Source organism: Lepidothrix coronata, unplaced genomic scaffold (genome assembly GCF_001604755.1).
Source record: "Lepidothrix coronata isolate B3197 unplaced genomic scaffold, Lepidothrix_coronata-1.0 Scaffold9, whole genome shotgun sequence".
In the NCBI taxonomy this organism is placed as follows: domain Eukaryota; kingdom Metazoa; phylum Chordata; class Aves; order Passeriformes; family Pipridae; genus Lepidothrix; species Lepidothrix coronata.
In genome coordinates, this window is record NW_016690189.1 from 7,920,002 (window position 1) to 7,942,711 (window position 22,710).

The 22,710-nt window shown below is 40.6% G+C and overlaps 1 protein-coding gene across 1 annotated transcript in view; it reads left to right on the forward strand.

Annotated features, from left to right (window-relative positions):
- The window catches only part of PLXNC1 (plexin C1), a 71,129-nt gene that overhangs the window by 44,243 nt on the left and 4,176 nt on the right, over window positions 1–22,710 (forward strand). The window contains exons 18-30 of the mRNA XM_017804511.1: window positions 300–341; window positions 844–968; window positions 1,522–1,720; window positions 3,140–3,286; window positions 10,098–10,275; window positions 11,551–11,654; window positions 15,866–15,920; window positions 16,945–16,976; window positions 17,065–17,172; window positions 19,106–19,269; window positions 19,712–19,859; window positions 21,637–21,777; window positions 21,868–21,942. Coding sequence (XP_017660000.1) covers window positions 300–341; window positions 844–968; window positions 1,522–1,720; window positions 3,140–3,286; window positions 10,098–10,275; window positions 11,551–11,654; window positions 15,866–15,920; window positions 16,945–16,976; window positions 17,065–17,172; window positions 19,106–19,269; window positions 19,712–19,859; window positions 21,637–21,777; window positions 21,868–21,942 — 1,518 coding nt within the window. The remainder of the gene's footprint in view (window positions 1–299; window positions 342–843; window positions 969–1,521; window positions 1,721–3,139; window positions 3,287–10,097; window positions 10,276–11,550; window positions 11,655–15,865; window positions 15,921–16,944; window positions 16,977–17,064; window positions 17,173–19,105; window positions 19,270–19,711; window positions 19,860–21,636; window positions 21,778–21,867; window positions 21,943–22,710) is intronic.

Here is a 22,710-nt window from a genome sequence, read left to right on the forward strand (position 1 = left end):
CTCTTCCTGTGGAGCATTAGTTGACTGCTGTGCCAGTGCAGCTCAGCAACATCAAGTAACACATTCAAGAACACTGAAGTCAATACCAGGTCATCTTTGAGAGTTTACTTTTCAGTGAACTTTGGCCACACTTTTGCAGAAGTTACTGTGTAGAGTTTTTATATTGTCTCTGCTTTAGAATCTGGCATTTCCATTGTTTTATTTCAAGTAGTATCAGGAACATGCTTGGTGTGTTTAACATACATGTGTTAGAAACTTCTGGTATACTTAAGAATGATAAATATCCCCTTATATTTTAGTCAGGAGGCTTTGCATCCATCTTCAGTGAAGAAATGCCACAGGTAAGTTGTGTAGTGTGATATGCCTTAATTAGTAATTTTTTTTTTCAAGAGCAATTGTATCCCTTCTCTCAGTGTTGTCCTAGAACACATGAGCTTACGTTTTCAGTATGTTCCCTACCCTCCTTGAGGAGGCTTACATGGATTTATATATAAAAAGAATTTGAAATTTAAGATGCTGTTACCCAATGTATATTATGACTTATTTAAATAAAATAAACAGAATCTAGTAATGAGAAATGGCAGGCAAACTTAACTATTGGCACTATTGGTACTACTTTGTATATTTGGCGGTAAATGTATGCTCTGTATGTGTGTACTCTGTGTTGTACACAAATGCAAATGCATCTTCGGTAAACTCCTGAGACCTGTGAAATAAAACAAAATTCCCACTGATTTGAATGAGGCCAGGATCTTATCCCATATGTTTCTTACCATTTTTCTGAGCATTAAGAATCCATCATAGCAAATCTACAGTTTGCTTATTTTTGTTTAACTATTCCAGAGCAGAGACCAAACGAGCAAGGATGAAAGCTTCAACATGTTGCATGCTTTAATTTGTAACAAGAACTTTCTTGTTACTCTCATTCACACCCTTGAAAAGCAGAAAAATTTCTCTGTGAAAGACAGGTATAGTATGATTATGCTTATCATCTTCAAGACAAAGAATTAGCCAGAAAAAACAACATGGATTATAGCACGCAAATGTAATTTCTACTACTTGCAAAACAAGTTTGCAGTACTCCAGAGCGTTTTTCCTTTTTCTCCATCTGCACACACTGAGGAAGAAAAAACATTACCATTTAAAACAAGCCATTAAAGAGAAAGTGGAATATTTGTACATGTAAACAGAGGCAGAGGAGCAGGAAATATCACTTCAAAACTGTAAACACTTCCTGCAGTTAGATCAACAGTTCTACAGTTTAGAAATGTTCTGTCACTGAAGCAGGTGTTGTTCTGCAGAATTAAATTTAGAGGCACAAATTCTGTTTAAAAAATAATCACAAGAGCAGATGGACTTGCATTTTTTATATTTTTGTAGAGAACAGTGGACAATTTCTGTGCCTGAGGAGGGAAGACATAGGATATGAACTGCACTAAAGTGTGTTTCATTTATTAAATCTGACTGGGAAGAGATACTCTAAAATTACAGCTTTTTATTTATTTTATTTTTTTTTAACAGGTGCTTGTTTGCATCCTTCTTGACTATTGCATTACAAACTAAGCTAGTTTATCTGACCCATATTTTGGAAGTGTTGACAAGGGACTTGATGGAGCAATCAAGCAATGTACAGCCTAAGCTCCTGCTCAGACGAACCGAATCTGTGGTAGAAAAATTGCTGACAAACTGGATGTCTGTTTGCCTTTCTGGATTTCTCCGGGTAGTGTACATCTTTTCACTACATAAGAGATGTGAAGAATTTCTTTAATTGATTTTTTTCCATAGGAACTGTTCGAGGGATCAGTTTAAAGCATTTACTCTAACATATAACATTACTGGTGTGCACTCTTCTAGTTTTAGGTGACTTAGCTGGTTGTCATCAGTAGGATGCAGGAAAAGAGTATATGACATGGTCATCTCCAAGCAATGATCATGTCATTTATTTGGCCAAGATTTGGGTAATTTTGTGATCTAGCATATCCTTTTTTCATGTCAGACATTATTTCAGCCCAGTGAGATATATTGTGATCAAACTAAAAGACTGACTGACACACTTGTTAAAATGCAGCGGTACCTTTCTATGCAAGTTGTTGGAAAGCTACTATGTAATGGACATTGAAGGAATACCGTCCTTTAGAAAACTAAAAGTCTTTCCGAACTTTTCAACCTCCAAACAGCATTGCAAATTTCAACAACTAAATTACTTCAAATAGAAACAAAATAAGCATTTTGTTTCGTTTTACTGTTTGTTTATTCAAGTCCACTTGGTAGCACTTTGTTCTTGGTTTCAGAGCTTGGTTACGCTTCCTGTCTCTCTTATCAATGTGATGATATTGCACTGATGGTATCACTCTCATCAGTCCTTGCATTCATACAGCAGCAGAATTGTTTGATGCTCAGCAGCTCACACCTGTTTCCTAAAGCCCCAGGAGAGTGCCAAGGAACTGTCAGTGATACGTTTTCAGTACACCAGTCATCTTTACAGAGCTGTGCTAGTGAGGTGCCTTAGCCAGGCTGCAGGAATGGTGTCATGTGGAAACAAAGATACACCCTTCCTTTCTTGGGTGCTTTCCTGAAGACTGGGGTTTTGGCTGGAGAGAAAAGGCCTAGTTTCATTCCCTCTTTTGCTGATACACCAGTGTATGTCCCACCATCTTGGTCCCAGGGCGTTTATTCAGGGACAACAAGGGGAAACACCAATTCAAAAGGAATTTTAGTTGTTAGCTTGTTTTCTCACAGGACTGAAAATGGAAGAAATAGCTAAAGTATGTGTGTGAACACGTGCATGTCTCACCTCCCACCCACTCTTTGGTGGAACTAGAAAGCGTCTGCCAGGTGGAGTAGGAGCAGCTTGTCTGTAGTGTGCTTGTGCACAGCAAGGACCTGTGAGCTATCTTGCCACGCACTCCAGCTGTCCCTTGCTATTTGCATGAGACTTTTACACTGAAAAGCAAAGGATGGAGGTTAAACAAATAACTAGACAAATCTGCTCAGAGGTATTTTCTTTTCTAATTGCAAGGTAACAAGTTAGTTAAAAGGAAATAACATCATTTGTTACACTTGATTTTTTTCTAGTTATTCGTGGTCATTTAAGGATTACAAAAATAAACATGTTTCTTGCCTTCTTTTCACATCCTAGGAGACAATTGGTGAACCTTTCTATTTGCTAGTGACAACCCTCAATCAGAGGATAAACAAAGGACCTGTTGATGCGATAACTTGCAAAGCCCTGTACACACTTAACGAAGACTGGCTGCTGTGGCAAGTGTCTGAATTCAAAACAGTGGTATGTTTGCCAGCTTGTGTTCCCTCCAAACACAGGCAACTACAATGTTTTCTCTCCTTCTAGGAAGCTAAATTAAGGTTCTTAGACACTAAGGTGATGGTTAAGTACCCAGATAGTAAAATTATTATTGTTGACAAAGTTACAGAACACAATGGAGTTTAACTAGCTGGTATTTCACCAATATATATTTCACAAATAGCACTCACTCCTCCTTCACAGCATGCATTAATCGCCAGAGATTAGGTTTAGTGAAGTCTCAGGGTATTAAAAAATCCTTCTTATTTTAAAGTGTACTACAAAAATTTTAACTAAATTACACTTTACCAATGAATGAAAGAATGGAATGCAGAGGTTTTATTTTTCTGTTGTGTTTACTTGTGGCTAATCTTCAGGCAGCAATAATTTGCTGTGAGTTTCTATGTTATTAGAACCAAATTAGCTTCAAATTAGCAAGGTTACAGCATGGTGGATTTTATTTACCTGCTTGTTTAAAAACTAGGTATCTAGGAAGTCTAGCTTAGTTTCTGAACTTTACTGTAGATTTTTTTGCCTTTCTCAAAGCAACTAAGAAATACTCTCTATTTTACAGTTACACCCAGACTTCTTTAAAAGCTGGAATTCTCTTGTTGATTGTCATTCTGACACTGAGATGAGAAGAGATAGCAGGATTATTGCACTTTGGAGCATGTAAAATTGTGACTTTGGGAGTAGGAGGTCTGAAAAAGGTTTTCAGAATAACCAGAGCACTTTTTTGCTCCAGATTTTCCGAGTGATTTTGGGTCTGAGAACTTTAAAATGTGCGTTTCTAGTCATTTGCATAGCTTCCTTGATTTGTAACTCTTGGCTTCCTGACGGAGTTACCATACTTAATTAGGAGTACGGGAAGTGCAACTGAAAAGTGGGCTTCAGACATTGGTAACAGAAACTGCCAGGCAGCAACGGCAATGGCACGGACACTGCAAGTGCAGGTGGCTTTGGAGGAGAATACATTAATTTTCAGAGCCTATATCTGGAGTCTCAAGTAGGGCTGAAGCTTCTAGGTCTACCCATCTGTTTTGCAGGAAGAACCTGGAGGTCTTAAGGTGCCATATACTGGAGCAGACTACCTGACTCTAGAAAATTTGGCTTGTCAGCAATCCATTGGTTTTAGCTCACTGGGTCATGTAGGAAACTCACTGAAATGGCAACATTTCTGTGAATCATTTCTGAATTGTGATTTTCTGCTGAAAATTCTCAAACTGATAAAGTTATAGTTAAATCTTCTTACAAGGCTGTTGTTAGAAGCTTCATTTGAAGGTACTTGAAGCTAAGTTACCACATTTGGAAAGAAAGTTTGGGACCTAAAAAAGAAACGCATAATACAAGATATTTGGGTTCCTTGTTTGTGTGCTGCATTCTGCATTATCCAGAGTAAGTTTAAATATATTCCTATATGTAGCCATAGGATACAAAACCCAGTAGTGATACAGAGCAACAATTTTCAAGCAAGCCCAATATGCCTGTTACTAGTAGACTGCACAGAAACATCTGGTCCTGTGGAATTGATTGACTTTTCTTATTTATAGCACGAATTCAAATGGAGAGCCCCTTGGGGTATAGCTGACTCTGAACCTGCTGAACAACCTTAAATACTTTTCCCAGTGCTACTTCTATGTATGCAGTCACTAAGAGGGTCTTGTGGTCAGTCTGCAGAGAAGAGGAAAGAGGGGAAGTGGTCTGAAGGACTTGATATCACTGGGGAAGGCTGTCTGTAGATGGGTGAGGAAGTGAGAGAGCACATAGCCTTTCTCAGATGTTGTTTGCTGCCTTTGTACTTTATATTCCTGCTTTTAAATAGGAGATAATGATACTATTATACAGTTAGTAAGTCAGCTTTCCCAGTTAAGGTGCAGCAGTTTCTTAGCTGAGAAGTGGCTTAACGTTCCCTTTAAAACCATCAGAAAAGGAGAGAGGATCCTGCAGTGAAATTGCAGAGATAAAGTCCAAGGACTGTAGTTCTTGCTGGACATGGAAACAGTTTTGTTTGGTGTATTTATCTGAGATTTGTGCTGGAAACTAAAACTGTGCTGTGAAAGACACTTAGGTGGAATGGTGAAGCTTTCTGGGCTGGGGAAGCAAATCAGCTGTGCATGGTTTCTCGTGGAAGAATAGCATCTAACAGGAGGCTAAAGAGGAAGTAGTCAGCTTTTTTTCTCTTACTAACACCACTTCACATGCACTGTAATGACATGCAGGACCTGTGAGCATACAGACAGGGAACCTTACAGTGGAAGAACATTTCTGTGTAAGGTATTGCAGGTTTTATTTTCTGCATGGAATAAATTCTGATCTGAGTTTTCAAATGCATTTGCACATTTGCTAACTGCAGTTACATTCTGAGAATCACAGTATTTTGTTGGTATTTTGTTTTGCCCCTTTCCCCAGCCCTGCAATAGCAGTAAATGAAAACGTATCTGTCCAGAGCAAAGCATAAAAATACAGCCAAGAAGAGGGTGATAGAAAGATACTGAAGCACAGCTGCATACACTTACTGTCCAAATTTTCTAAGCTGTGTAGGCACTTGAAGACACAGGGATACATCTGCTAGGGAGTTCAATTCTCAAATCAGTGACAGGGCACAAACAGGAGTATAGGCGCTCTGCATGAGAATTTCTTCTTTCAGGATTGGGAGTTCAATTCCAATCCAATAAAAGCAGGATGCAAACAGGCTCCTGAAAATCGGGGGGAGCTCCACAGGTCTTCTCCTAAACACACCACTATAGAGATAAACTCTTGGCAGACAAAGGAGAAAGAACCTAGGTATAGAGAAAGAAGGAAGGACAGGCCATTTGTAACCAGAAAAAAAGAGAACTAAGAAACATGTTGGGTTTGAACTGTATTACAACTGTTCTTTGGCAGGGCCCCATGTCTTTTTTAAAAGGCCACAGACCTTGGGACCACCCAGCCCCCTACTGTTAGCCCTCTCTGCTAGAAAGGGTGAGATATTGAACAGAGATGGGCTGCTGAACTACATACTCAAGTGGAGGAATTGAAGGAAAGATGCTTCTAAAAGCATGGGTCAAGTATGAGCTGAGGAGCTGTGCTGTTTCATGCTGTGCTTATATTTGAGTAGTGAGAGATAAAACTGCCTTGAAAGAGACTTGGATGTGTCATGGAGCCTTTTCTCAGGCTGAGGAAGCAAGCCTGCTTTCTCACAGGCAGACAAGCAGCTGCACCCCTTGGCAGATAATTTGCTCAATGACTGCTGAAGGAGTGCACTGCACAGCTGAGTGTTAGCATTTCACTGAAGTGTTTCATTTTGAATAGAAAAGCTACACAATGCCAGTCTGGCATGGGAGGAGTTCTCAGTGGTATATCTCCTGTAGAAAACCAGGGGAGATTTATTCATATGGTAGACTTGGTGCTCCAGTATTCTTTTGAGTAGTCACTGTTTATTTTAAAAAAGGCATTTGGGCTGTTCAATTCTTTGCTGAAATGTGTTTGTGTTTTTAGATGGGAATAAATGATCTAATTCACCTGTTCAGTCAACAGCCTTTTATTAAAAGGAAAGCTAAGCCATGTGCTGGAAGGTTCTTTAAAGTGTTCAACGGCTTTATGAGTTAAAAGAAGTGGGAGGCCTGTAAAAGAGTAAAGCTGAGACAGAGAAACCAATTTCCTAATAAGACATCATGGTTGTGGTATTATTAGTCACACTTTGTGAGAGATAAGGAAGATACTAAAGCATATGATATATGGGGATTTTTGTCAGCAGAAAAGGACACAAAAGCCCTCACTAGAAAGTGAGCAATGCAGATGCTGGCTACAGGAGAGTCTTCTGGATTAGAGACAAATTGAGTGCCATATACTACAGCATCTACAGCACAACCCTTCCTTTGTGTAGTGCCCATCTAGCCTAAATTTAACTCCTATAACATTTTCTGTGTCAGTTGGTTAACTGTTCTATAACTTCTTCATGGGTAACTGCTGCAGAAGGATCATGCAATCAATCTAATTTTTCCTGTTTATTGTATTTCATAGTCTGGGAGAGAGGGGAGTGGTTTAAGGCAGTTTTGTTGTGCTGTACATCATGGTGCTGACTCTTTACATAAATTGTCTAACTTTTACCAATCAAAAGGTTTTTTTGTTTTTTTCAGTCTCTCTGATAAATGGAAATATGATCTGTTCAGATGCATAGCTGAGTAGAGAACAGGGTAATGAATAAGAGCCCTTGAATATCCCAGATTATTGTTCTTTATTTCTTAGAAAATATTATATTATCACATTTCTTTAATTATATTATATATTTAATATTATATTATCACATTAAACCACATCTGATTTATTATCTGCTATGTTTATTAATAGCTGTAGTAAATAATTCATTGTTTGAAATTAGTTTTCAAGAAAAGTACTAATCTGAAAAGCCATCTGTAAACACTGTCTTCAAATCTTATTTCTGTCACTGCATGAGTGCAAATATGGTTTTTACAGTTATTCCTGTCTTGTAACTAGTGTCCAAGCTAGTTCCTATACAAGTAGTTGCAGGTGCTTTAGAGACTTTTATGCATTTAAATATTCCTTCCCATCTGACCACTTCTTTGAGTTGTAAAGTGTTCTTATTATCCTAACATTTTGGACACTTCCACTTAAGCAGTCCACAAATGACTTGTATTCTACCTACATAAAGGATGAGTACTCTCTTTTAACAGTCCTGCCGTCCTACAATGAGTTGAGTGGGAATGGGAGGATTCTCACTTGCTAATGACTGAAGAGGCTGCACTGTTCCTGTGCAACCTGTGTGAGAGCATGAGCTGAAAAGGCAGCAGACAAATAGACAGTTTCTCCTGATAGTCTGAAAGGAATAGAAAATTAAGGAGAAGCAGGAACACGAATATTGCAGTGTAGGAATAATGTTAGGAGGAAAGGATCAGGAATGCTTCCAAGGATGTAGAGCAAAATCAACATCAGTTAAAGTTCGAGGAGCTACTCCAGGAAGGTCATTTCAGAGACTAGAAGAGGCAAAGACTGATTAAAATGAGTTTCCCAAGGACAAATACAGTTAGTCCCTGTCCACAAGACCATGACCTCAGGGCAATCCAAGTCAAGGACAGGACTGCTGTCTGTTCAGTTGGTCTGTGGACCTAACCAAGCATGACTCCCTCATTGCTGTGCCAATATATTTTTTACTAATTTTCCGCATGAAATCCCAACCTGAGGCATGGTGTCCAGTCTGCTTCTCCTTCTGCAGGCACTGTTCCCACATATCCTGTTCTTCCATTCCGTCTGTCCTTTCCATGGACTCATTTTCCTCACAATTAAACATCTCGGTGTCCTGATTAAGTTATTTTCTATTACTTAAGTTACATCGTAGTCTTTCTTAAATCCTGATCTTCATCGTTTTGCAACCCTGTTTTAATACTCCTTTTGCTTCTGTAGAAACAGTAAACTTAACTTATGTCGCCTTGGACTACTTTTTTTTACTCCCAGTGTGTTATAATTTCCATTCTTGCTGGGTAATGAGCAGAAACTACCATTCTACAACTATTAATAACTACCCATTTTCTAAAAAGAGAGAAAAGTTGTCCCTGCAACAACCTGGACAGAAGTTCTTTCCTTCACGTGACAGCAGATAAAAAAATGTTTTACATGCTTCCTGTTTTAGTGATCACTCTTTCACGGAGTCACACCTGCAGTACTCTCGTTTCAGTCAAACATAAATATTATACCAGAAACATCCAACAGCCAGAAGGGTTCAAGTATGTTTATTTTCCTATGCCACTTGTACTCAAGTGCCAGCACCTAAAACACTTGTTTTAATTCTGTCCCAGAACATCTCCAGCAGAACATCTGTATCCATGTACCTGAACAGTGATTTTGCTGCACGGAGCAGGCTGGGGCACTGGAAATTTTTGCTATTATTGCTTGGCACTAGCAGTTCTGTGCCTCATCCCTTTTTCCCTGCCTTCTAACAATCAATCTGCCTGACCTGATCAGAAATACAACCTGACAAAAAACAGTCCCAAGAGATGGTCACCCAGTCTCATTGGCACTTACTTGTAGCCTGTACTCAGCTAGTGTGCAGCCTAGCAGATGAGTTGTGTCCCAGCTAAGAGAAGCTGTGAGCTAAAGGGCAGGGTGATATAACTGGACAGGTTGTATGGGTGTTTGACCTGGAGTAATAACCAATAGAATACAGCACACTTTGCAGATGTGGACCATTTTGAATTCTGCCTGCTGCAACATGCTTTCTCTTCACACTGCTTCTGCTCCCACTGCTTCTGTGCTGCCTCTGGAGACACAGCTGCACACAGACAGACACTGACACCTCCAAGGGAGGTGGATATATTTTATGATGTAAGGCACTCAGCATAATCTGCTGGTGTAAATATGCATTTTAACACTACTTCCTATCCACTCAAAATCAATCATCCTCACCATGACTTACTCAGCAGCCTTATCACATCTCCTGTCACTTGCAGTTTTCCTGTTAAGGCATTCATTTTACATAAAACATCTGCTTTTTTTAGAACATGAATTGTAATTTTTCCTTGTCTCCTCTCTTTTTTTGGTGATTCACTGAAATACATTTGCACAAAAGCAGAAGACAGAATACACTTTTGGAAATATATAGCTATATATATCTTTGATTTTTTGAACATGAAGAATTCTAAATGCTTCATTGTGTAATTCCTTCAAATAATCTTTATTTGAAATAACTTTAATAATAAATATGCTGAAAATCTCCTATATGCTGAAAATCTGTCAGGAATTTTTAGGTTTCCCATGCTAGGTGTTCCCTGTAAGTCAGAATAACATGTGTTTTTTTCCCCAGACAGTGAATATTATCTTTGAAAAAGTCCCAGAAAATGAGAGTGGAGATGCTTGTCAGACTATTCAGGTTAATGTTCTGGACTGCGACACCATAGGCCAAGCCAAGGAGAAGAGCCTTCAGGCTTTCTTTAATAAGAATGGCTTTCTCTATGGTCTTCAGCTGGATGAAATCGGTCTTGGTAAGAGAATGTCCCTGTGTTATATTTTCATGGAGTTCACTGGTCTGTCTGTGGAGTTTTTATGTTAGGGATTCATACCTTTGATTTCTTTTAGAGTTCAAACAGAATGTAGCCTTCATGAGGAATTTTGAGGCAAATACTAGATCATTTATGCTACCAGTTAGAAAACTGAACCTATATCTGCTTCAATTCTGCAAGGACTTCATCACTGCAGTTAACAAACACGTTATTTATTAAACATATATAATTTCTATATTCCTTTTCTGAGTTAAGTAAGGTGGCTGGCCCATCCACCTAAATACAGCTGGTTGTTAAATTTCATCAGCAGATGACACATCATGATTATCAAGTACTTTAGTTCCTACCTATTCCTCCTACCTCCTTCCTTCCTTCCTTCCTTCCTTCCTTCCTTCCTTCCTTCCTTCCTTCCTTCCTTCCTTCCTTCCTTCCTTCCTTCCTTCCTTCCTTCCTTCCTTCCTACAGGCCTACATTGCCCTTGATCAAAAGAGCCTTCAAATATAGCTTATTTGTAGTCAGATTAGGTTTATATAATAGTTCTCATGTGACTCACAAAGTTACCTACAATATCTACGGATGTAAATAAGGCCGTTCCAGCAGGCCTTTCCTTGTTGGGTTTTTAAGAGCCCATGGTCAGATAAAAATCTGTAGTTGCCATTATATCACTTCCCATGTGCCCCAGTAGGAAATCTAACAAACTCTACATTGTTGGCATTTGTCACCTCCCGGACTTGCTCCTTAAAATGTTGATATTTCCTCACCTTCTCAGATTCTGTGTTGGCAAGTGTTCATAATTTGCTTTCATATCTGATGTCTATATCCATCACCAGTGCTTGACCACCCTTAACAAGCGCTATGTCAATGTGTGTCAATCTACAGCTCATTTTAGTGATCTCTTAGAAGTGGCTTGTGGAACCTTTCTTCTAGTCTCAGTGTATCCATAACACCAGGGCACGCTTGTGCAGTGGAATAGCTAGATTAGGTGAAAGAACCTCCAAAAACTCTGCCTTGACCAACACAAAGTGAAGCATCAAAAGCCCGCAGTAATGGAAGCCACCAAGGCTGTCACTCAGAAAAGGAATCAGTATTGTGGGAGTGCAAAACCACCTCCAGGTGACCTGGCACAAGGACAGAGAGAAACAGCTCAGTTGGGAGTCACTGGTCAAAAAATAATTAGGTAGTGTTTTTCTTTACAAATATCTGTACAGTGAGAATGCCATTGGAATGTAATTTTTTTCTGTTGCTGTCATACTGCAGAACTTGTGTCTGAGGAGCAGCAAAGAGAATTGTTAGATATTGATGGTTCCTCAGAGGTGATGGAGGATGGGATAAGGAAGTTAAATACCATCGGTCATTACGAGGTAAGCACAGAAGCCATACCAATGAGCTGAGAAGCAGTTTCTCCACAACTTAAATGTGGTCTGCACAGAAGAATCTCAATTGATCAAAATCTTGAAGAGATAGCTGAGCATCATCAACAGAAAGAAAGAATTGTGTGACACACAACGTTTTTGCCAGTGAGTCATGTCTTCTGTTACTTTTCAGAGGTTTACAGGGCTGCTTGGTTCAAGCATACTAGGTAAACTGTTAATTCTGTTGAGCATTTCACTTAAAACAGCATCTGATTTCTGCCTATTAGCATTGCCTTGAGTCTCTTTGATCTCTGCTGTTGAGTTTGTCTTGCTCCATGAGCAAGACACCCACCTCATTTTTGATTATCTGAACAGGCAGTAGTGATACTTGTGAAATCTCATCAAGAGTCAGAATAAAAAGCACTGATGAATTTGCTCTCTCTTCTCTTGAGACCTCCTGTGTCAGTCAATTTCCCTTTTTCTCTCTGTTTCTGCTTCCATCTGCTGTTGCCACTTGTAGCATAAGTCTTCTCTCTGCTTCCAATTTCACCTGTAAACCAGTCATTTGCAGTGCTGCAGTAATCTGTCCATCACTGCAACAACACACAAGGCTGCAACTGGTGGCAGGGCACTTCTGAGTGTAGCACACTGTAAAAGCGTATCAAGTAGAGTTACCTCCCTAAGGAGTTTCCAGTGACACCAGTCAAAATGGAGGGTGGGAGGCTGTGTAAAATGTGCAGCAGGTGATTGGCCTGAGGTGATATGGAAGTTCACATGTGATGCTTACAGATAGGTTTGGGAAATGGAGGTTATTATGCTGAGTACTTTCAGAAAGAGATCTTTCTTTATGCCTCATTGTTGAATTTGAAAGTCTGGCTCTTAACTTGATCATAAATTTTTATTTATTTAGCAGTTTTGCTGCTGTAGGTCTGTGCCATGCAATGCAGTATGGTGCTGAGGAACCTGAGCCAGCACGGAACATGTTGCTGTCTGCATGAGCAAATAGAGTACCATCCATAATGAAACAAGGACTCCTAGCAGGACTTTGTAGCCTAGGCAGAGCACAAGGCTGCTTAGATATGAAGCCAGCTCATTCAGAGTCACTTTACAGATTCCTGTAGGTGTTTGTAGCTCTCCTTACCTTGTAGGAGTCAGCGGTGAACCCAGATGTCCCAAGTCACAATCCAGTGGCTTAAATACAGCTTTTCCTGTGCCTATCTTGAACTTTGTCTATAGATTAACCTCCTCCACTCCACTTGCAGAGATTTTGTACAAATTAGGACACTGTAGTGTTGCAGTTTGAGTCTATGCAGCAAAGGTCAACATAGATTTGAATCTGATTAGATGTTTGAACTTCTGTCTAATGTGACAGTACCTGCCCTCTTTACCACAGGCAACTATCATAAGTGCTCCCTGATTTTACCCAGCAGCCCTTTGCACTTCCTGAGCTCATGGCATGCTGTGGGTCATGGGTGTCTATTGGTCACTGTCATCCCTGGGTATCTTTGTCCCAGCCCTTGTTGTCATCTGAGGCTTCTGCAGGCAGGTGCAAGCTAGGAGACTCAGTTGTTTTTACTGAGCTGTAACCACACTAATTATAGCTTAGCAACTGCCTTATAAATATTGTGCTGGATATCTCTGTTAGCTATTTTAGTTCTCTTTTTCTGACGAAGTAGTCTACATTTTAGGCACAAGCTCAGTGGCATTTCAGGCAGTGTGTTAGTGGCAAGTATTAGCCATTAACATATCTAGTGTATTTTCTTGTATGCATATTAATGCAAAAGGGAATATAAAGGTGTCTAGCTAGCAAGAAAAAGGAACACTGCATATACTGTGTGAGGGCAGTAAAATTGCCTGAGAAAATTCCAACTTACATTTCAAGAGTACCTAGAGTTCTGTGGCAAGCCTGAATTTTTCTTCTTGTTTGCCAGCCTTAAATGCTAGAAAGTAACCAGATGTTCGAGACTGGGAGGTACCATCAAATCTTTTTAAGGTACTGGAGCATGAGGGTTGTGTTGTGAAGGTCCCAGAGTCAGCAGTCATTCTTGAAAAAGCAGACTTAGTTTCTACACTGATTTTTAAAACATGCAAGAAGGGGGTTATTTGCATTTTTGTGTGGTGTCTGTGAAGAGAAAAAAAATCCTCTGTACTATTAGACTTTCGTGTGTCTCTGACCTGTATGCTCTTTTGCTCTAATTTTTTGCTCCTAGTAGTGTTACTGATGTGATTATTTATGAGGTCTGCACTGTTGTTTCCATGAGAGTAACCACAAGCCATGACAAGAAAGTTGCTGATTATCTTGACATCCTATTCCCCACGCAAGAAGAGAGCTAAACAACCACTTTCAGATCTGCTGTCCAGTCACAGATCTTCAATTCCTCAACCTGGGACAGCATCACATGTTCCAGGAGCAGGCAGAGCCCCAGAAAGCAAATCTGAATGTGTGATCTAGGGAGCCAACTGGCACGAACTGGATGATAGTAAGGACAGGAGACCTGGAGAACAAGGAAGAGGTATAGAGCCCCACTACTTATCTTCTGTTTTGCAAAGTAGCTGTATTCCGTGTTGTCTGGAACTGAAGAGATCTTCCGTCTACCAGTTTGCTCCGGTTGGTGATGCACCTGGAAGAGCAAAGATGTTTTAAGGTGTCAATGGGAGCAGCCCACTACAAAAAGTGATTTAGACAGCAGGACACAAAAAGAAGGGCTTTTTTAAATTTTTTTTTTTAATTGGATCACACAGAAAGAAACAGCAAGTATGGCTGCTGCAGTAATGATAAAGAAGGGAAAGCATAGTCCACTTAATACTAAAAGCATGATTTGTCCCAGAAATAAAACCTAAAGTGGGGGCTTTGGTTATGGCTGCACTGCAGCAATGCTTCTGGTTCCTGGAGGAAAGCATGGTTCTCCCTGTGAGCTCTGCCCATCTCCCTCAGGACAGGAGCCAACAGCATTGAGCTTCTCTCCTACTTCTTGGAGAGGGTATGAAGGCAGCTTATTGCCCACACAGCTCTGAGGGGGGGTAAGCTGCTGTGTAGCTCTGTTCCTGTTTACCTATCTTCAGGGCCAAGTAGGAGGACTCTCTGGGTGTTTGTTTCACGTCACAAGCTAGCCTTAGAGCATATTCCCACTTGTTGTATGGTTTTCAAGTGCACTGTGTTATCTGAAAGAGGTCTGAAACTCAGTATGATAAATGGAATCCCCACAAAAAAATCATACTTATAAAATGGATTGCATTTACTTTCCAGGAGCAAATGTAAGTGCAGATTTTTTTGGCATAAGACACAGCTTTTGATAGAGTATCTTAATGTTTAAACTGGTTTCTCACACCAGGCTGGCTGCCAAGGTTTAAAAAACACTTAAATTGTTTTGGCAGAGATCCCTTCCTAGAACTGGACAGTTGTTTTTGTAATTATAGAGGCAAGTGCACTAGTTCTTGGCAAGACTCAACATTTGACAGCAGAGCAGTGGTGTAGCTCTCGGTGGGAGCCGTTTTTTAGTTACTCTTTGACAATAAAAGCATGGTTTGCCAGTTTGTTTTAAAGATAATACTTAACATTCTGGCAGCGCTATAAATTCAGGGAAGGAGGAGGTAGATTTTTCCTAGAAATCCCGTGGTGGTAAGATACAGATCTTGATCTTATGGTGTGTAAATATTTTGCTCAGTTTGAAAATAGTTCTTGGGAGCACCAGGCTAGACCCTCAACATGGCCCCTTCGTAGGACATGGGGACAACAGACTGAGCTGAAGAAAAGGGGACCAGAAGAGAATTCATCTTTGTGTGCACCTCCCTGCCTCACTTTCCTGTAAGAGCCTATTTCATTGGAGCCAGAGAAATTAACCTCAGCAATCTATAGAAAGATGGGTGCAAGAAACAGCACAAAGCAGTACATGAAAATGAAAACATCCAAATATGGACTGAACCAGAAAAAATCAAAGAAAGGGAAAGGTCTTCAAGGCTGGTTCATTGGAAGAGGTGCCTTCCCTCTTCTTAGATAAGAGTTACTTGTTAGGTAAGGCTAATAAACTGCAGCTACTGCCCGTGCCTGAAGGTCGAGCCCTGGCTGCTGCTGAAACCCGTGCACACCACGGTGAGAACGAAGTGAGCCGGCATGTTCCTGTGCTGCCATGGACTGAAGGAAATGAAGGAGGAAATGAAACTGCTGGTTTCGTGAATTCTAGACTTTTGTTTCAAAATTATATATTTGTTCTTGCTTACAGATTTCAAATGGAGCAACCATAAAAGTCTTTAAAAAGAAAGCAAATATCCGATCAGGTAACAGAGGAACTGCAATCTATTTAAACTTTTGTGGAGAATGATTGGGAATGCAGAGAGCTGAGCTGTGACAGGTTATCTCTTGGTCAGTAGGAGGACAGAAAAATGTACTTGGATTTAGTTGAGCCAAATGAAGAGCCATGTTACCCTGGCTCTGGGCCTCTGGCAGGCACAGTGGGCCTAGGACATGTGAAGGAGGATAGAAGGACTTACAGTTGTCAGCAAATGATTACTTAGAGATACAGGCTCATAGGCAGGAAGCCCGGGTGACTCAAAGTGCTGACTGTTGAAACCAACACGGGGAACGTGCCTTTCTCCAGTGCCCAGAGTTGTATATCACAGACAGAGTGGTGCACTGTCCAGAGACAGGCATAACAAAAAAATGTAATTTTCCTTATTTTCTTGACTGCGTTTCTGAAAACTTTGGCTTGGCTGACAGCAGGTCAGGAGTTAAAGGGTGCTTACGGGGGTCAGTTCATCTCACCTACCACTGGGATGCAGGTTGCTCCCACCCAGCAGGTGGCTCAGGGGAGAACTTTCTGTAGCCCCTGGGAAAAACACGCTCCTGATGTGTGGTTCACTTCACCATCAAAGTTAGGAGAGATGTGTGCATCTCACTGGGATGTCACTGCCCTCTCTCAGCAAGGGTTGCTGTTCTCAGCCACTGTGTTCAAGCCTGACCTGTGCTGAGCACTCTCAGAGACTAAACCAATGCAATCATCTCATCTGTTATCTCTTGTCCTCCTTTCAGAGGAGCTGTGATTGCTGCCAGCTTACCCCCGCAGCAGATATGATGCCCTGGCTTAGTGGTCAGAGCTACAGGTTGGCACTGGGGAGGTGCCCAGAGCCTGTGCATTTCTCAGAGGCTTCCCCCACACTGCAGGCAGGAAAGGATGATGCTGAGTCTGCTTGCTTGGCATCCTGGCATGCACCATGCTGCACAGCCCAGAGCCCAGCAGAACTCACGAGCCTGTAGCTGTGTGTTTTATTAATACCTGTTTGCTCTCTGCTTTCTGTTGTTCAGATGTGGACTACTCGGATGAGCACTGTCATTTGGTGAGTTGAGTCATTACACTGCTAAGTGGTAGATTTAATACTGAGCTGTATTTTTATCTATGTAATCTCTCTAATCTCTTCATGACAGATTTTACCAGACTCGGAAGCAAACAAAGATGTGAAGGGAGCAGGTCACAAAGGAAAGCAAAAATTCAAAGTGAAAGAAATGTATCTCACGAAGCTTCTGTCAACCAAGGTAAACTGTAAAGGCTTTATTTTGGGGGAGGGCTGATGTTGGGCTTGGCTAGTTTGGTACAACAGAAATACAAATTAAAGCAGAAATTGTACAGACTTCCTGCATGTATATCAAATGTTAAATGAAAAGGTAGCATATAAAATTCACTGCTAACTATGAATTATCACTATTTGCAAAGACACATTGCAGGTTTTCTAATGCTAGAGTTCTAAAATTGTCTATTACTCAGACTCTCTGTCTCCTCAGTAAGCACAACCTTTATTTCTCAGGTTAAAGAAAAAAGGCAATTATTGAGCTAATGGAAAGTGAGTTTTACCACTGAGTCCTATAGAGCAAGAACGATCCTCTCTGGAGAGACAACTTTCAGTCAACAATCTCCCTGGTCTCCTCTAGAGTTTACTCAGCTTAGAGACAACTTCAAAAGCCTGAGTTTCACAAAATACTGCCTATGAAATGAAATAGTCTGTTAGGGTTTCAAATTAAGCATCTAAAATAACTAGATTAATTTTAAAAACAAGGTCCTTAGGATTTATAATGCAATTACCTAATTTATGCAATCTGCATTCCTTAGGAATAAGCCCTGATTACTCCCTCTGGTAACGTCATCTCGTTTCCGGCTTACTCAAAATGGTTATAAAACTCTTTGCAACAGCATATTATTTAAAATATTAGTCAGTGTACAACACTGAGAGCTGTCCAGTATGAGAGGCCTGAAGGCATGATGATTATAGCCTTCTCGCATTTAAAAATCTATCAATCATTATTTAATTAGGTTGTTGATAGCATCTGAAGTAATACGGGACACTACCCAAAGTGAAAGTAAAGACTGGTCATTTCTCATTAGCTGTGAAAACTAACATGAGCCCTCAGGAATTGCTGGAGTAAACCAGTAATCTCTTATGGTGGAAGACTGAAGTGCAGAAGAAAAGATCAGGCTCTTAAGAAACAGTCCTTTTAAAGGGCTTTAAATTAGTCGTCTCCATCTCCAAAATGAAACACTGCTTTGAACAACAGTGCTCTGATACCCTTCTCTGTGAAATTCCACCCATGATACGCTGCACACCAAAGGAAATCGCATTGCACCACGTCCCTCTCCCTCTCTCTCTCACCCATACATGCACACAGACACAACTGCAGAGCTTACCACTTGAAATTAACTGACCGGTAGTGCATCGAGACCCTGCGATATGCTTAAATCCTTCTCGTTGAGAGAAGATTGGGCTGAACTGAGCTTCAGAACAGATGTGAAGAAAAAAGGTGCAAAACAGTGTTTTGCTTTGTTTGCCTCTACTTATGAATACTTTATGATTATGTCAGCAAGTCCATCAGCAACCAAGCCCTTGCTTTTGTGAGCCAGATAGCTTCACTTCTGTATCAGAAATACGCAGTTTTCAGTTCTTCTCTCTAGCATTAGTGTCTTTGTATACCACCAATAGAATTAGACCAAGTGCCAGAGCCACTTGGCTGTGAAGTATTGATGAGCACATGTGTTGAGTATGTGTCACAGATGGCACCATGAAGACCAGTGTCCTAGGAAACTGGTTAAACTGCTTTTCCTCACCTCCATCTTACTTTCAGCCACAAGTTCCAAATGCCTTTGGCAACAGTGCCAATAGTATCTTAAGAGTTGATGTAGCCTTTGTTGGACCAAGTGATACCTTCCACCTACGATGTATCGTGAAGTTCACCACAACTCCCCTGTTGGCAGAGCAATAGGATGTGTGGCATTTGAAAGCAGCTCATTGCGGTGTATTGTACTTTCATTTTTGTTACTGACTATCTTATTTTCCAATAACCTGTGGCCTTGATGTTTGCCACAAGTATATTGTAGTTTCTGTGTGTGGTTGTCTTGGGACATGCTCAGCTCTCTGAGGTAAAAGATCCTATTCTTTTCTTGTGTAATAACAAAATGTTCATTGTGTTATTTTTTCAGGTTGCAATTCATTCAGTTGTTGAAAAGCTCTTCAGGAGCATTTGGAGTTTACCCAACAATAAAGCACCTGTTGCCATCAAGTACTTTTTTGACTTTCTGGATGCCCAGGCTGAGAGCAAAAAAATTACTGACCCTGATGTGGTCCACATATGGAAAACCAACAGGTATGCCTGTGGGACATGCACAGGGGCACATGCGCTTTCGGAAAATGATGTTGCAAAGATGGAATGGGTCATCTGTGATCAGAAGAATAAGATTTTGGCATGTCTAGGAATAAGATGTGGTTTGGGTCTGTGGATCACAGTAATTTTAGTGTGTTGATTTGATACCAGTAAAAACCACCATGGCTTCCAAGACGTAAGTCTGCATACTGACTTCACACTCAGAGAGCAGTACCGGCAGGTTGAGAGCATTATTTGAAAATGGGTGCCTGACTGATGTTTTTGCTCCATAACCTTTGTTCCCTGACCCCTTTTTTTAACATGAATAAGCAGCCCTGAAATGTGCTGCTTTCCATGAGTGCAGTGTAATTAAGTACCATTTTAAAGCAGTTGTTAATTAACCTGAGTGGTTAACTTTAAAGATGCTTGTTCCTTCTCTGTCTAGTCTTCCTCTTCGCTTCTGGGTGAACATACTGAAGAATCCCCAATTTGTCTTTGATATTAAGAAGACTTCACATATAGATGGCTGTTTGTCTGTAATTGCACAAGCTTTCATGGATGCCTTTTCTCTAGCAGAACAGACCCTCGGGAAGGTAACGCTGCCCTTCCAGTCTTCTGCTAATTTCTCAACTACTGTCTTTTTCAACTGTGTAATGATTCAGGCGATGAAGTTCTGGATCTGCTAACATTCAGGGCAAAACTGTCAGTGGCCTAATTAAGCTGGGTTTTTGTTCCTTGCTGGTCTGTCTCCCAAGACTTTGAAGAATTCACAAGGAGACAGACAGAGCTATGAGAATGCCGTATTTATAGTTAACTGCTGCTTGTCTTCTCTGCAGTTCATTTCTGCACAGTGAGTTTACACAATTTGTGGAAGAAGGTGGAAATTGTAAGATCTTAATGAAGTTTCAAACTAGTTTTAAACGAAGGTTGTAAGAGTACTAATAGTATTTGATAAGTAGTCCAGATTTCGTTTTCCCCACACTAATCTGCAGAAAACACACACAGTAAGCTGCTGGAAGCTGTAAGAATACTTGAAAAAGCTCTGAAGTTTGAAACAGTTCCTTCCACATTTATTAGCTGCTCCCTTTTTATATGGAAAATTATTTGCTGGAGTACCAAGTCCAGACATCTTACATTCAGAAACTCTTTAGTACAGTGTCCGGAACTCTGAGCACCAGAAATAATTCATTTTTTCACAGGGTATTTTCCTTTTCTTTGGACCAAAGCAGGAAGCATTTGTTCAGGCTCATGCTACTTTTTACCCTAAAAAAATGTATGTAAAAATGGACTAGTTTTGTATGTGATCTAGTCCAACTGCTCATCTGTTAGAGGTAAATAGCAAATAATGTGCTTATTTGTCATATTTTAGGAGTGAAGTATCATAAATTAAAGCTAACAAATACGTCACTTCCTTCATGGAAAAACTGCAAATGAGCATGATTGTTAGATTTCTGTGCTTAACATATATTGTGAAGTATTGCTGATACTGCAGGAAATGTCTTGTGGTCTTTTAGTACTAAAACGTGTTTACTTTTCATCAGTTTTAGTATTTTATCTTTAAATATGTTTTAGCCATTTAGAAAACAAACATTTAAATCATTTCATCACACAGTGGAAACAGTAGTGACAAGATATCACATGGTTGTGTCATTTTTTCCCCAGAATTTAAACCAGAGCAGTGACAGGAGACTACCAGCCCCCACTTTTACATTCTGAAAATACGGTTTCCAAATGGGGCTTTGACTCCTACCACAAACATCAGCACTTATTTCCTCGAATGAGCCTAAAGCTCCCAGATAGGTCAGTGTTGACCCGGATTGTTGAAGTCCTGGGGTGAAAAAAACCCTTTGGCTGGGATGTGCATGTCTGGCAGTCAGCTCTCCATGCGCTCGAACCACGGAGGGAGAGGAGTAGTAGGGACCAAAGAGTTTTAGGAGGACCTCTGCCAGGACAGGATCTAGGAAGACTCTCTGGTGTGTTACTGTAGGGGAACTTTCAGCAGTACTGCTGAATGCTGCATGTAAATGGGGTATTGGCCTTGGGCCCTTTGGTTCAGCTTTCACGCTCTTTCAGGTCTAGGGAGCCTTAAGGAGGAAGTGAGAAATAAAAATATATCTGTGGAACAAATGGTCACCCCTTCTGATGCCAATAGAAATCATTATATGCTAACTGTCACGAGCAATACACTACTACTGAGGTCCTGCCTCTGTTTTTCATCTTTGTTTCATAACCTTGGTTCCATACACATAACCACTGCAAAGAAAAAATGAGTCACACAGATACAATTAGATGCAATTAACTGTGTGGAGGTGGAACCTTAGGAAATCTGTGCTGTGAAAAGTGACAACGCTTCAAATTTTTTCTTTTAAGGAAGCACCAACAAATAAACTTCTCTATGCCAAGGACATTCCACTCTACAAGAAGGAGGTGAAAGCGTACTACAAAGCCATCAGGGATCTGCCTCCATTGACCACTGCAGAGGTTGAAGAATTTCTAGCTCAGGAATCTAAGGTATGGTTGAGAAGCAGGAACTTCATTTGCTTTCATGTTAAGATTTTTTAAAAAGGAGAACTATCTGACAGGAACTATTTTCTGTTTTAGAAACATGAAAATGAATTTAATGAGAAAGTGGCCTTGTTTGAAATCTACAGATACATAGTGAAATATTATGATGAGGTAAGCACAGCTGCTATGCCTGCTTAACCCTTTAATGTTAACTTACTACCTTAGGCTTGAAAGTGGTGCTTGACAAAGTAACCAAAGGCTGGCCTGATGTGCAACCTCCTGAGTGCCCCTCCAAAGGCAGCCCCTCCATGGTGCAGCCAAGACTGCTCCTTCCACTGAGCCGTGTGGGGCCAGAGCAGTGCAGCCCCCACCCCTCTGAGGGGTCACAGGCCAAAGGGCTGTAAGTGCACCTCCCTTGTCCCTGCTGTATTTCACAGAGACACTAGCAATAAAATTCTCCCTGCAGCTTTGAGGAAGTTCCTATATAGTCTAGGTTTCTTGTTCTACTGTGTTTGCAGAGTCTCTGCAAATGCCTGTCACAACTCCTGTGCACACGCTCCATTTCCCTAAAGATTCAGAAATCAGATTAGACTGTAGCACCAGGGCTCTCAATTTAACAGTCAGTACAAACACCTCTGCAGAGCAGCTCAGCCTTACAGCAAGAGGAGTGTGCTCCTTTCCCATCATAGCCCTCTTAACACTCTGCTCTAATATCCTTTCTCTTAAAGAGAAGCAGCTGTAGCTTCCAGTTGCTGATATTACTAACAAAAGAAATCTTTTCTCAGCTGAAAGCACTTAGTCACAGGCTACGTCTAAGCTGCTTTCTAAGAAAATCCCTGCCCTCCACTTTCCATGATAGGATTCTCTGCTCCATTTTGCTCTGCATCCTTAACAGAGGCTGCAAGGAGGATGCTTGTGCCTGTGCAAGGACTCAGATAA